Here is a 16,094-nt window from a genome sequence, read left to right as displayed (position 1 = left end):
GCAATGACTCCATTATTAAAATCTATTCATTTTGGAGAAGGCTAAACTAACAAAATGCCCTCTACACATTTATGTGTTTTCTTAGCAGTATATTAACCAACATCATTTTTTTGGCTGCCCTGACTTAATTTATGCTAAGTTGAATAATTTTTAAAAAGAGCCTCTTTCACAGAATTTTAGATTTTACACTGCAGATTATGAGAAAGAAACAGTTGAAAATATTGGGAAGTACATATGGTGAGATTCTCCCCCATAGTCTGTGTGTTCTTGTTCAATGTGGATTTTACAAAGATGTCCAAGTTAATATTTATTTTTTCTAACCAAGTTGTCTACTTCTTTGAGTGCTGTTTTTTTCTTTTAGCGATCACACACATCATAACATGAGAGAATTTCCTTTTTGAAAGATGCAAAAGAATGTTAAAGAATGGTTTAATCTAAGCTGTTGATGCTCATTCCCAATTAGTGTCTATTACAAAGTCAAAGCTTAAAGACAGGTTAGATTCTGACCAGAATAAAATATGCAATGCAGGAACTATCTGAGGGAAGATTTTGAAAGGGAGAAGGTAGATATTCATCCTTACCCTGGATCGTTCTTCTAGTTTTGTCATCATAACAACTGTGGCACTCCGTTGTTCCCATATCATTCTCCAAAAGTCCCCAAATGTTTCGGGGAGAGATCCCTGTGTTGCAATATAGGCATTTTGTTTCCTATAGCCATCTATGTAGTTAGCATTCACATAGTCACTTCCTGGGATTCCTGTAAAACAAGGAGTGTTATTCAATGAGGTGAACATATCACAAGAGGAAACAGCCTGGGACATGCCCTAATGACAATGTTATATTAAGAGGAGTCACACTATATTAAAGTTTGGGTTTTAAACAAGATCAAAAATAGGTCTTATTGGGACCATTACGTTAGAGTAATGCAATGTTTGTATTTATCATGTGACAAAGTGGACTCCAAAGAAAGAAAAACACAACCAATTGTCCATAGGATGCCTTTTTCTCTCACACGCTGCCTGTTTTCTCCATTGCATCAGAAAAATATAGCTTGCAAAGGAGGATAAACAATTATCTGGTCACTTTCCTCACTCATTCTCTTCTTCGTTTCCAGACAAAAACCAACTAAAATAATGCCTGAGCCTGTAAATGCAATATAGGGTGGAACATGTCATAACAGTGAAAAATGCTTTCCAGATTTAGCTAAGAGGAAACTCATATATAAACTCTTTTAATCCTCACAACAACTCTGTGAAGTTCTGTCATGATCTTCCTTTCACAGAGGTGGAAACCGAGGTGCACAGAGCTTGCTGACGCTGGTGGAGTCTGGTTTAATTATAGGCAGGCAGTCTGCTACATCTGTGTCTTAACCTCTGTAGGGTACTGCTTCTCGTTTAAACCTCAACGGGTTGTTGTATCACATGAAATCTCTCCTTGGATTATGACAACTGCCTCCTAATTGGTTGTTCCGCTTCTGCTTTGTCCTTTGCAGTCTGTTCTCTATCCAGTATGAGAACAATTTTTAAAAATATATTTCAGACGCTGTAATGTCTCTTCTTCAAAGCCAACAATGGCTTCCCCTTATACTTTAAATAAAATCCAAACTCTCAACAATGGCTACACTCTGGCTAAACTCTGTACTAAACAATGGCTAAACTCTGTACTCTCCAGACTCATCTTGTCCCACTCACCTCCTCGCTTTCTAAACTCTAGACGCTGGCCTGCTTCTAGATGCTGACTTTGTTAGAAAACATTGCTAGCTTAGTACCCTCCCACATCCTACAACACTCTCTGCCTCGTTCCCATCGGAAAACACTCAGCCTCCGTCTCAGAAGGCCTGCCCTTGATACCCTGGGACCTAAGAACCCTCTTGGCAACTCTTTATATGACTTATTACACATTGAAATTACATATTTAGTTGTTTGTTAACTTGCTTATTGCTTGTTTTATGTGCCTCTAGACCACATCTTTTATTCACCTTTGCTATCCCTAGTGACAAAAAGAGCAAATTTTGTGCTTCCGTTCCAACATTTAATAAGTAGCACCGCTGTAATGTAATACAGATATTCTGATTAAAAGTCTAATTTTCCTTCAGCACAACAGCTTTAAAAGCGGTATAGGGGTGAAGTTTGAGTTTCTTTCAAGAAGAGTGGCTGGAATGATTAAGGAAATCAAAGCTATTCCTTATGAGAAAGGAATATATATTATAACCTGGCAAAAAGACAGGGGTTGGAGATAAGAGCTGCCCATAAGTGTCTGAAGAGAGGTTGAAGTTTACTATGTTGAGACCCAAGTCATTCAGTTCTGAAGGCTGTAACTACAGAGGGATGAATTTCATCTCCAGTATAATAAAAGTCAGAATCAGAAAGGGGCTAGATTTCCTCCAGAGGTAATGAGTTGCCTATCCCTGAAGGGGAACAAACACTTTACAGGGAGGTAGCAATAGAACCTGTACATGGTCCCTTCTTACTCTGGGAAAATATTAGTCTTGGATTTATTAAAAAAAAAAAAAAAGAATATTTTCTTTATAATGGAACATATGTTCCCAAGCTAAGATTACTCTATTTCACTGATTGCCACTTGCAATTACTTTGACTGCTTTTCTGATTCCAGTTGTAAAACTGATCCTCTCAAGAAAAAGTAATGAAAGTCAGATGGAAACTGCTGGGCTCCAAGATGAACACATGGATATGGAATACCACCAGCATTAGTGAAAAGCCTTTTGAGCAAAAACTGAAATGCACGGTTGGTTGTAACATTATTCATCTATTATAGCTACTCAAGAAGCAGTTGGGGTTCTGGCAGCCCTCTGTTGATAAAGATCCTATTCCTCCCTGACACCAAATTACTGTAGATTCAGAGGACAGTTTAAATAAAGTCCTCAGGTTACAACCACTGGGGAAGCACGCACATCTACATGTCCACAGGATTTGGTTCTGAGCCACCAATGAGTCTATATTATAATACAGGAAAAGCCCACTTTAAATAATTTAATTTAGCAGTTAACATTAAAGAATTGATAGAAAGAATTCTGGCTAAGAGCCTCACTCCGCTACCAAAATACAGAAAACTTTTTTCCAAGAAAACTCAAAAATGGAGAAATCTGGTTTAATGACTCAGAAAATGCATCAGCTGGGCACTATGCCATTTTTCTCTCATCAAGGATGATAACAAATGTGTCTGAACAACACATCTGAGGACAGAGGAGGTGGGTGTGAGACTCATATCTAAAGGAGGGGAATCAGAACTATCCTATACTCTTGCATAAATTTTAATCAGTTATTATGTAATGAATTGGTTTTTGACATATTGCTCAAGTTTGAACAATAAGTCATTATATTTTAGGGGGAATAGGTTGATACTGAATAATGGTCGCATTTTCCAGGGATAAAAATACAAAAATTCTGCCTGAAGACTATTAGGCACCTGGGATCCATACTGTATCACCAAATACTTTAAGAATTTGGGACTTGATATTCTGGAAAGAAGAGAATTGAAAACAATAATTCAATACCTAGGAGAGCTAATTGTTAGGCTCAAATTTATATCCGGAAAATAGTGTGAGGCTCCTCTTCTATTTTGACACTTGTCTGTAAGGAGGTAGTACCTGGAATAAAAGCCTCCTGGCAAATCCCTTTACACACTCTGGCAAAAAGACACTTCCAGTAAGTTCTCTCATATGTCTTTTGCAATGTGGAGATGTGAGAGATGGCTATGTTCTCTAGAAGCTCTAAGGCCTAATGTGTCCTATATTCATACAACCCAACATAACAAGCTGTGTAGAAAGAGGAATGAGAAAAGATCTGAGAAATGGTGGTGGCTTGCCCGTCTAAAAAATATTAACCCCATATCAGAATCTGAAATTAAAGAGCAGTGTATTTCAAGTAGATGGGACCTCAATTTTCAATGCGATATATTTAGAACAATTTTTCAATCAATCCCAATGAAAAAAAAATAGTATGCTGGCTTTCCACTAATGCAACACTAATCAGCATGCAGTACTGATCCAAGAGAAGTGTGTGAGAATTCATTGAATTCTTCTGGGGCTACGATGAATGGAAATCTAAGTTAAAATGCAGAACTGAAAGAATACAGGATTACTATAAATTAGCTGATTCCTTTTATTTCTTGGAGTCAAGGAGACTTTTGTCCAAAACTATGGTAATGGTGTGCCTTGCCTTTTTTTTTTTTTTTTTTTTTGAGGGGCAGGAGTTATTAAAATAACAAGAGCATAAAAAACATGTCTGAAGCTCATCATAGGCAGAATCTTAGGATTGGCCCTGCTGTAGGATTGTCTCTTGGACAGTTGGTCTTAATGTCATTGTCCAAGAGAAACAGCTTAGATCTAAAACTTGCTCTTCCTAGGCATCCATGGCTTTACTTCATTTATAAAAGTAAGTTTTCATGATTTCCTATGTATTGTTTCATGTGTATTCTCCAATTAATAAGTCACGTAAACAGTTCCAACACCAATAATAATTGTTTATCATTCTAATCTTATAAGTGAGAATACTGAGGCTAGATCTTGACTTTATATCGTACCCCACAATATTCCCCATTCCTGTGTTATAGTCTATTTCATCAGTTAATGGACTGTTATTTCTTGTGGTGCTTAAAACTATTACTTACATGCTTTATACTGGGTCTTTGTGTTTTGGGCAAACTAAGAGCTATAAAACTCAAGGCTTTAACAGATACTGTGATGAGGTGAATGACTGGTAGAACTGGGCTTCTGTGTTCTTCATGCACAGCGAGCCATAGCAAACAGCTATTCAAACAGGGATGGGTCAGGTTTAGGCTTTCATTTTATTCACTGGGAATTGCCAGTTACAGCTTTCAGTGGAAAACTTAGCCTGGACATGAAGTTTGGGCTCCCCTGTTTTTCTGTCTGAAAAACTTTGAGAATTTATCATGAGTTCAACATGCAGGGGTAATGCCATTTTGCTTCATTTAAGCATGGGATTAACACTTTAGGGCTTCATAATAATGTTCCCCTGTGTGTTTGAATATTAACAAAAGGAGAGGAATCCTCGGAAAGATAAAGCTACTAGGTTTGAAAGAATATTCGTGATGAATAATTAACTCATACTGAGAAATGCTTTAAAACCTCGAAAGCATGTTGAAATGTCAAAGAACACACTATCTGAGCTGTTTTGTCATGCCTGGGTTAAAATAAGTTTTTATTTCCCCTTGTTAATTTTATGAGAACTAATTGGGTCATGTGGGTCCAGTTAAAAAAAATAAACAACTCGCTTTGCATTAGCTTTTTCAGGTCAGCAGATAGTTTGATTTGAAAAGATTTCTCTTGTCGAGAGGTGTTTAGAATTATAAAAATTTAATAATGAAGGCCTTAGCTCTGATGTTAAGTGAAAAAAGCAGGACCCAAAATAGTACATGAATTATTTTATTGATGTGAAATTAAGTAATCATAAGGGGTAAGTGTGTACTTTTGTGTCACCCCACACTGGAGGGTAAGTCATATGTGCCTCTTGGAACAATACTAACAACAATACTTGGAACAATACATGCTAAGGCTTTATAGAGAAATTGACCGGGAAACCAGAACTCCAGTCTAGGGCAGCATGCTGGTAGGTTGCTCTTTGACATTTGGGCAGTCCGTTCAACTTGTCCAGACCTATGACTGCTTATCTGCTAAACAAGGTGCGTTGGACAAACTGATTCCCTCAAGTCCCTTTGAGTTCTAAAATAAGATGTCTCTCTGTGGTATTCTTAACCTTCTTGGATTCAGAAATCTCTGTGAAGATTTTAAGATAAATAGAGGCTTTGTGGCTCTCAGATTAGGTAGGAACATGCTCTGATGATCGTTCAAGCTGATTCCTATTGCTTCTACCTCTGATGTGCTGAGAGGAGATTTTTTTGGTGTGATTGATACTTCAAATCTTGATTAGAACCTGGTGGGATAAAAAAATAAACAAATTCAAAAACAAGAGGAGGGGGTAGGACTAGGCTAGTACGCAGTCTATTCAGAAAAAGCAGCTTTCCTTGAATTGTGGAGGCGAGAATCAGTAAGAGGCAGCATCAGAGGGAAGGGAGAATGCCATCCAGGGCTCCAGAAGACAAACTACTACAGCATTACAGAGCTGGAGATAGACCTCCAGTTCACTGGCTGACTCTGTTCCAACTTACAGTGTGGCATCAAAACTCCAGCACTTCTGTTTCCTTTCACTCTGCAAACGCTTTGTGAAGTTTGTGTCAAAAAGAAATTTTTTTTTTTGTAAGCCAGTTTATTCCCTGTTGTAAGATGGAAGTACTCGGGATCCACTAGAGCACAAAAGCTATCTTTTATTTAGTAAATAACATCTCCACCACTTCAATACACAAATAAAAAGAAAAACTCCAACAACAATGAATTTCCAGTTAAGACCTAGATTGTAATTTTTACAACCCACAATGCAGAAAAAACTGTTTACTTTGTTTGCTGACACTGGCAAAACTAGAGAACAGAAAATAGAAAAATGAAATCCAATAATAACTTACTAGAAAATTTATTTGATTTCAAGGGACCCAGGCCTTCTTTCTCCTTCACTTACACCATGGCAGCCACCCACAGCTGCATCAGAACTAGCAAAATGAAGGATTCTCTTCGCAGCATACCAGAAAAAAACTAACGCTTCTTGCAAGGCACAGTGTATTATCTGCTAAAGTTTCCCCGGATGTGACTGCAGTTTGGCAAATGACCCTCCATGTTTCTACCGTATGTAGGACAATTTGTTTTAGAAGTGTGCGTTGCTCTGTGGGCACTGCAGCTCATCACCACATGAGTTAATGGAAGGGATACCTTTCAAAGAGCTTGTGAACCCAGCCTCCACCCTCTCGATGTTCTCCGTCCTCTGCTCTCTGGTTTTCTATTCCTCAGCACTGCTGAGGAGGCTGGGTTATGAGAGTGGCTACAGCGAAGGATGTGGGCGATTGGATTGTCTTTGAATGCATTCTAAGATTAGCTACACGTGTTGGGGACTTATCAGCACTTCTGACAGAGGGAACTGATTTCTGGTTAGGGGGCACTTTGCCCTGAAATATAAAGCAGACTTTGGGCCACTGAAGCATGCCTTTTCAGCCAAGTCACAGAGTTTTGGTCTACTTAGCTTACGTTAATAAGGATGCAATTATTGTAGGGCTTTATTCAGCAATGAAGTAGTCAAAATGAAATGCAGAGTATGACGACAGGAGCTCTGTCTGTAGGAAACTCTCAGAGTCCCAGTCCCCTCATATATATATCCTAAAATACAAGCAGCACTTTCATAACCTCCTTACCCAAAACCCCTGTGAGAGTCAAATGAGTCAATGCATTTGAAACATCTAAAATACCAGTGATGCTAGTTATTCTTATGATCGATGTGAAAAACAGAAATGAAATAAGGCTAGTCATTCCTAAATACTCTACTGACAAAAAGTAATTCTAAATCTGGAAGGCCCCTTCCTAATTCCTATATTAAAAAAAAATTAACGGAGAGGACAAAAATAATTATTTTTTAACTTCCCAGCCATGTACAACCTGTGCCTATATTCTAAAAACAGAGCCATTCCGCAGATGACTTAGGTTTCTCTGCAGCATCAGAGTAATGAATTGTAGATTCATTAGCACAATCTGCATAGATGTACAATACAAATGAAAAGAAAATCCCAATAACTGAACTAAAGAAAATGGAGATAAAAAGAAACTCATAGAGCTGTCTGAGTTACTCTTTGATTAGCTTCCTGGGAACAAGAGTAAAGGAAAAAACCAACACAACTAGCCATCCCTTAAAAATGCTTTTTCTCTTTTCTAGGTAAGAAGCACCACAGGTGCAGGCTGAGGTAGGAGCTGGGGAATAACAGATCCCCACACCACTTGCTCTGCTGCATGCAGGAGAGAGATGCCATTTAAATAGAGAGTGGCAGGGACATATATACACTACCAAACGTAAAATAGATAGCTAGTGGGAAGCAGCCGCATAGCACAGGGAGATCAGCTCGGTGCTTTGTGACCACCTAGAGGGGTGGGATAGGGAGGGTGAGAGGGAGGGAGACGCAAGAGGGAAGAGATATGGGAACATATGTATATGTATAGCTGATTCACTTTGTTATAAAGCAGAAACTAACACACCACTGTAAAGCAATTATACTCCAATTACGATGTTAAAAAAAAAGAATTAACTTGAAAACTGAAAATGTTAGAGAAATTGAGCTAACTCAGCGCTTGATGTTCTGAACAATGTGAGAAAAATGAACTCAACCAATAATGGGATGAGATTTAGCCTTGTTTTTTTTTTTTTTTTAAGATGAGGCATGTGTTCTAACCTACTTCCTTCAGTAGTTTAAATAGAATTTCAAGAGCAAAATAAAACAAACAACAGGTGCCCACAGATTAGTCATTAGTGTCTGGGATTGGGGGAGAGAGGAAAGAGAAAGAGAGAGAATGAGAGAATGAACCAAGAGGGAGGAAAAGGAATCATATTTATTGAGTCAATGTGGGAAATATCATGACAGCTATTCTTTACTGAGGAAAACAGTTTTAATTCTTTAATGTTAGTGCTTCATATGGAACATTTATATTCACTATAATATAATTAAACGCTTATTAGAAAATGTTGGCTAGATGGTATTAACTGATATTCCTGTGTTTGTTTTTACTTACTGAAAATATATCAGGTTATTAGATATGGCCTGTTAAAAAAAAAAGATAACTCACAGCATGGATAAGATGTGAAACTGGAGAATGTTACCATGTGCTGACCGCTGTGTTAAACAAATCGGTAGAGATTTACCTTTCAACACTATACAGAAGCTAAGACAGGACTTAAACGTAGAGCACAAGTGTAGTGGCAGATGGTGAACTGATAGTACAGGGGAATATCAGTAGTTTCTTCTCTTTACTTTTTAAATTTAGATTTATCTTAGGGGCAGTGATTCCGTGAGCTGCTTCCTCACTTTAAAGGGGCTAAATTGCGCATCTCACAGATAATGAAGTTGTTGTAACATCATCTATATTATTTACAGTTGGAGTTGTCTTGAGTTGCTCCTATTATATAAATCAAACAGCAGATGATACATTTTGGATTTCCATTTAAAAGAACACATTCTTCCTCTTGTTGAAATTTGTAACGCTATTATAGGTCTCATTTCCATGTATCAAGCACCAATATTTTCTTTTGCTTCACAGAGTGCTGCAAATATATGCAGCTTTCTCATTTGGATATTATTAATTTTCCCATAGATCATATGCAAAAGAAATTCCATCTGTGGATAAAAGGATCTATCAATAGTAGTAACAAAATTCATAACAGCAATGATAACTTTAATAGTTCCCAATATTTATTAGGCATTTTCTTTGTGCCAAACACTCATCTAAAGGCTTTACATGCATTAATTCATTAAATCCTCCTAATAATTCTAGGAAGTAGGTATTACTATTAATTCTATTGCACAGATGAGGAAACCAAGGCACAGTAACTTGTCCAAACAATCTCTTCAGAAGCAAGATGATTTAATAGGAAAGTAGTTCTTGAAAAATACACAGGCCCTTGTAGGAAGGTACCTCTTCATTATAGAGATGAAGTGAATAAACATATTTATGGTTTGAAACTAAATATATTCCCCCAAAACTAGAAAAAAATAAAACAAACCCATATTTTACTAAGCTGCCTTTATCAGATTAACAAGCACTGGTGTTAAAAAATGCATATGGCATGAAGCGCTTTATTCTTTGTCATTTCTAACTCTTTTAGATAAAACCATTTAAACCTGGCGCAGTAGGAGAGACACACACCAGCCAGTAATTCTATTTGAGTAAAGCCTCTGGATTAAATGTGTGGGCTTTTTTTTTTCCCCTCAAAAGAGTAATCTCTTAATGTCCAAGATTTAATATTTATCTATGATCCCTGGATTTAGAATCAACCTTCAGAATTTTCAGAATAGCAGGAAGGATCTTATACATTCTCATTTTAGGAAGAACTAGAACAAAAGACACAAAGTCAGGGGCCCTTAAACTGGAGAATGGGCTTGCAAAGAGATTGTATGTCTGTGAACTCTATGATATTAGTATGCAGATAAAGTGTGTAGGTGCCTTTTCTTTGCAAGTGGGATTTAAAATGTTCGTCAGATTCTCAGAAGGAACAAGCTCCCCCCAAAGGGTTAACTGAACTAAGTTACATGCCCAAGGTCACATAGCTGCTAAAACTGGGATTTAGTTTCTGTCTTCTTATTTCGCATTCTTCCTAAGATACCTCAAAAAGTAATATTAAACAAATAAAAAAAAATCCACCAGAAAGTCATTTATATATCGCTTATTCTTTGGAAAAATTCACTTTGACGGAAGTCTAAGAACACAGTTGAAGACCTCTGGCTCTAAGATTTCTATCATAAGTGTTTCACAATGTATATTTCAAAATTCCTAGACAGTCATCCCAGCCAAAAAGGCAGTTTTTGAATTAGGTTGATGTGTATAGGCTCGGCCAGTATGATTCAAAGGTGGCTACAGTCTTAAGTGACCTATTGGAGAAGAGAGGCTTCTTGAGTCCAACTGACTCATGTTAAAATTTTGGCTCTGCCAGTAACTAGCTAATGATTATAAACAAGTTACTTGACTTTTTAAAGTTTAACAGTTTCCTTGTCTATTAAATTGGATGATAACAACTAGCTTTTGAGGTTGTTCTGAACACTATAAATAACAACTATACATGATTTTATACACTGTGTATAAAAATCTATGACATGATGCCCAACACATGGTAAATACCAAGACAGTCATGTCTATCATAACGTCTTGTCTTTGTTGTTGAATTTAAAAGGAGGGTTTTAAATTTTGCTCTATATTTAGGCCTGGCCAATGATTTTAAAAAATTCCATGTCAACATGACTTTTAAAGTGAAATGTTAATTATAATCCTACTAATAGAAATGTAGTACTGGCAGCAGTGAAGAGTAATTCTATTTTACAAAGAAAACAAAACAAAACTTTTTTTATCTAGGACTGTAATAGTTAGATTGAATTTTTGATAGTTACAAGGCAGTACAATTAATAATCTACCACTAATTGATATTCCTGAGTTTAAAAGAAGTTGAAGATACATAAAAAGATATTTGCGCTAAGTAGATCACCTGTGAGGGACAGATGTAACGTTCTGCAATTGTAGGACTCTGATGCATTTGGGTCACTGATGATTCCCCCTTTTGTGTCACTGCCTCAGAAAAGTTAGGCCATAAATAGGGAAATGAAATATTTAATGTGAAGTTTGTGTTATCCATGATACCAAATGATAAAATGGACTTTTTAGGTAAAAAGGCAAGGCTGGGTGTTCGGAACCATGCTAAGCTACTTAGTTACAGTCACATTCTGTATCAGTAGGAGAGCAGTGTGAGTGATGTGGGCCTATGGAAGCCTGGATTGAGGAATCAGAGGAGCTCAATTCTAATTTAAGCTATATTAATTGTTCACCTTTTACACTGAGAGAGTCAGGGCTGATTCTCTGTTTGAGCTCCAGTTTTCTCATCTCTAAACATGGATACCTATCTGTATCAAAATATTTATAGTGTTGCTTCATCAGACTGTTGTGAGTACAGTAAATAAGATAGCTGATATGAAAACTACATAGAGCTAACTCGTATTAGAGAACTCAAAAGTAAAAGATATTAGCACTGGGGAAACTGATACTCAGAGAAGTCAAGGTTACATTAACTACTTAGTGACAGAGCTGTGACCCAAACTTGCTTTTCATCTTTTGGTTTGTCCATTTCTCTTTTTGTACTTTAATAAAAGTATACTTTCTGGACAACTTTGGCATCTATAAGATTAAGCATATTATTTTATTCACATACAAATATTAGTTTCCATTTAGTCTTCTTTGACAACATTTATCTTAAATCATTAAAATAAATCCCATCACCCCTTTTTTTCAGGAATTACTATTCTCTCTTAAGAACTGCTTAAACATGTTGGGATCCCAACAGTAACTGCATTGGTCAAAAATTCAATTGTATTTTCATACTGCTTACTCTCTAATTCAACAATTGTGAACATTTTGTAATTAGGACTCTCTTGAATTTATTCTGCATTTTCCCCAGCATACATAAAATAATTGTCATTCGGAAACACGTCATGAAGTATCACTATTTTCAAGGGGTTCAGTAAGCACGTTGGTGCCCATACACAATTCCTGATTCTTTTAAGTTTTTCCCTTGTCATCTTTCAGTGGAAGTATGTTAAAAGTTTTGCTCTATTAAACCAAGATAAAGACAACACGAGTCACTGTGGCAACACCCAGTTTTTTCTTTAATGTCATCAGATCACTCTGCAAAGTAATATGAAGAGAGCGATCAGAACCACTGAGAGAAGGACAACAACAAAAACGCCCCATATAAAACACTTAACCACAGTCATGTACGTTATCACCACGGGTAGAACCCAAAACAAGCACGTTACATTTTATAAATTGTGCATGAAGTCACTTAACATTTTAATATACTTTAAAAATCTGGCTCTGTGTTATCAAAGCTCCCTTTATAGGAGAAGCCTCAGTTAGTGCTTCTGTGGTTCCAGTTGCTGGTATTTTTTTCTGTGCTTAAGATATAGGATGATTGCTTTTCCCCTTAAATATCTGCTGGCTAGGGCTTAGTCAAAGATAAAATGCTGTTCATGGTTGTAATCTAGATTAAAGCTCTCTGTATAGCCCATAAACTTCAATTAAATGCTTCTAACCTTTTGCATAACACTTAAAATTGAAAAACTTTTAGTTTCTAGGTCATCTCTAGATTTAGGGTGTATTTGTGGGCACAGAGCTATAAAAAGGCAGGTTTTAGTGTGATTCAACTGCTTTGGCTCTTATACTGTAAAAATAGCATAGGAATGAAATGTACGTAGTTTCCAACTATCATAATAAAGGTACAAGGAGGAACATTCTTTGTCCTTCGACATACTTTACTGTTAAGTTGGTGGAAAATAACAGGTTAAGGAAAATAATGACAAAGCAGGGAAAAGTACACGGAAGTGGTAGTACCGAATGACCTAATTCTGAGTGGAAACGATGCTGCAATACAGCAAAGGCAGAATGACAAGTTCTCTAGCCAAGATCATGCCAACTGGGTTCTCAATTTACATTCACTTATTTTATTTTTATAATTTACCTTGCTTCACTAATGACAAAAAAGATTTCTCTCCTCTATGTGTGACTTGGTTTAGTTTCTTATTTACTATGGATACGATTTACGAGACTTCAGACAAGAAATTGCTACTATAGTTTTTTACATTTTAAGATGGGAGATAGGTAAAATGTAAACCCTATATGCTAATCATCCACATATACCATTTACAGTTTTTAAACAGGACCTCAGAAGAAGCAACTACCTATTTGACACTATCCTGCTTGAACTAGCATTGGGGGAACTCTGATGAAACTGATCAATTTTTTCAATATGGAAAAAAGTTAACTCCTGAACACCTAGCATCTTTAATTGGCTCAAAAAGGGATCAAGCCATTTTCCAACATCAAAAGTAAAATCGATTGTGAGAATTTTACAAAATATATCTATGCCACATAATACCATTTTGAGAAACGGGAACTGAGGTATGGACTTGCTCAAATGCCACACGGTCGTTCTTATTCCTCCAAAATTGGAATTCAATGTGTTGTTGCCTTTGGTGCTGACTGGGAAAGCTAAGCAGAGTCTCACTTTCAAATTAACTTTGGATACTAGGGAGGCAGGTAGGACTTGGTCAGAGTTATGAGATAAAGTGGTGGTCATCATAGATTTCGGAAGCAGAAAAAAGGGAAACAGCTTGAACTGTTACTTGCTATACAAGCTATACTTGAACAGCTATAGATGAAAATGTTTCAACTGTTAAGGTACTAAAAAGGTCCGGGTCTGAAGCTGGTATTATTTAATGTTTTATAAAACATCGGGAAGAGGGTAAGCAGTGACCTTTCAAGTATGAAAAAGCCACAGAGCTCTTCTGAATGCCAGTGAGGATGAATGTGGTATGTGGCAGTCGGTAGTCCAGGTTAGGATTTAAGTGACATTGTAAACTACGTTCTAAGGAAAGCAATCCAATGCACTACCATGGCCATAAAAGACTAACAAAATGCTGAGTGCTGAACATGAGCTCCTAAGTGTCTTTAATATGCCATGTGAGAAGGATTTATTATTGGAAAGGGGTGAATGGATAATACTCTCATGAATCCTTCAGAGAAGCTAGGTATACTTGAGGAATAATCCTCATCTTCTAGGAGCCATCATTCCTTCTGGAATAAACTCCTTACTACTACAATTGTGAGAGAGATTACCAAGCAGTCCACAAATTAGATGAGCTAGACATTTCTAATGTGCTTAATTTTTATTAATCGTCACATCACCACTCCTAACTTTTTGGCCGTTCCTAGTGGTTATCCAGAGTTATTGACAAACAAACCCCTCACCATTTTTAAGTAACAGTCTATGGGCATCTTCCGACGGTCACCTGTTTATTCATAACCATCAGCAGCCATCAGTAAAATGGGCAACCTCAATTTGCTTCCCCTATATAAACATGAACTGCATTATGAAATCTTTCATCCAGGGTAGAAGCAAGAAGGTAATGAGGAATGCCCTTGTGTTACATGATGTCAAGGATATTGTGTGCTCAAGGACTGGTATATTTGTATGAGAAAGAAAAAGTGAGAACAAGCAGCGCCTAAATCTGTTTTGTTTTTTTTTTTGCGTTTTGCGGGCCTCTCACTGTTGTGGCCTCTCCCGATGCGGAGCACAGGCTCCGGATGCGCAGGCCCAGCGGCATGGCTCACGGGCCCAGCCGCTCCGCGGCATGTGGGATCTTCCCGGACCGGGGCACGAACCCGCGTCCCCTGAATCGGCAGGCGGACTCTCAACCACTGCGCCACCAGGGAAGCCCCAGCACCTAAATCTTAAGTAACTGTTTTCATAGATGGCTGAACACCTAGTTAAAACTATATTTTCACGCACATATTTAAACCCATCAAAATAAAGGTATAAATAACATCTGCATTTCCTTACCTTCTATTGCTGAGAGGAGAACTCGGGAATGATCATATGCGATTACATTTGCATATCTGTTCTTTGGTTTGTTTACTTCCAAGTTTGAATGTTCCCATGTGAACTGCTGGCCAGGGTCAATTGACTTTAAAAGAAAAACAGCACACATACATAAAATCAATACTGAATAACATCAGATTATAGGCATTTATCACAAGTAACAAACGATTTAAAAAGGAAATTCTGAAGCTACACTTCATCAAGACGACCCTAGCTGTGAAGCTGAACACTAATATAACCAGCATAAGATGAAATGATTAATCATAGGAAAAAACAGTGATAGTCACCAACACTGATTCAGATGGAAAAAAGAAATCAATATAGGTGTTCTGTTAATAGTGGAAAGGCAGGTTGGTTATTGTTTTTTTTTTTTTTTTCACTTTTCCTTCTCTGCTGCTGTAGTTTCCAAGTTACCTTGGTTCAATATTCCTTCCAGTTTTCTAGTTCTGTGAACATTATTTTATCTTGCTTACCCTTTCCTATGTGGACCTAACCTCGTTCTTTAAAGTTGACTGATCATTTACTGGATTCACTAGGCACAGGCTCTTCTTTCTTCACCTGCAGGCTTACATCTTGAGGGCAACTTAAAATTTTGTCTGTTTCTCCAAAACATACTATGACCACTATCACAAGGCAATTTGTACATTCAAACAGTTAAGAATAACAGTAAAGAAGGGAGGTCAGTTAAATCAAATAATCTTCTTAGAATATTAATTTATAATCTAATGCAGATAGGATCTAATCGCTTCTTAAGTTATCATTATGTGTTATCATGTTTACAAAGTTTGCTTTTTATTCTTTATTTTAAACTTACTTTTTCTGATTTTTAATGTCTTTCCTTGATGCCTTAGTTCAACCAAAGTTGTTCAATAATCTAAAATAAATATCTCACAGATATAAAATAATATAAAGTTCTTTGTGGTTAAAGCAGAACCATTATTTTGAGACTGAATTCAGGCTTTGATATAAAACTCTGGGGAACTTTTTAATGTCCTGCAATGTTATGGAAATCAAAATACTTTTTCTTTCATCATAGCGTACTGACATTTTTTT

The 16,094-nt window shown here is 36.9% G+C and overlaps 1 protein-coding gene across 1 annotated transcript in view; it reads right to left on the bottom strand.

Annotated features, from left to right (window-relative positions):
• PTPRD (protein tyrosine phosphatase receptor type D) overlaps positions 1 to 16,094 on the bottom strand; it is a 2,130,336-nt gene that overhangs the window by 60,442 nt on the left and 2,053,800 nt on the right. The window contains exons 33-34 of the mRNA XM_073806125.1: positions 15,003 to 15,126; positions 582 to 757 (exon numbers count right to left, since the gene is read on the bottom strand). Coding sequence (XP_073662226.1) covers positions 582 to 757; positions 15,003 to 15,126 — 300 coding nt within the window. The remainder of the gene's footprint in view (positions 1 to 581; positions 758 to 15,002; positions 15,127 to 16,094) is intronic.

Source organism: Tursiops truncatus, chromosome 6, assembly GCF_011762595.2.
Source record: "Tursiops truncatus isolate mTurTru1 chromosome 6, mTurTru1.mat.Y, whole genome shotgun sequence".
In the NCBI taxonomy this organism is placed as follows: domain Eukaryota; kingdom Metazoa; phylum Chordata; class Mammalia; order Artiodactyla; family Delphinidae; genus Tursiops; species Tursiops truncatus.
Note: the sequence above shows the minus strand (reverse complement) of the source record. Positions and strands in the feature narration are given on the sequence as shown.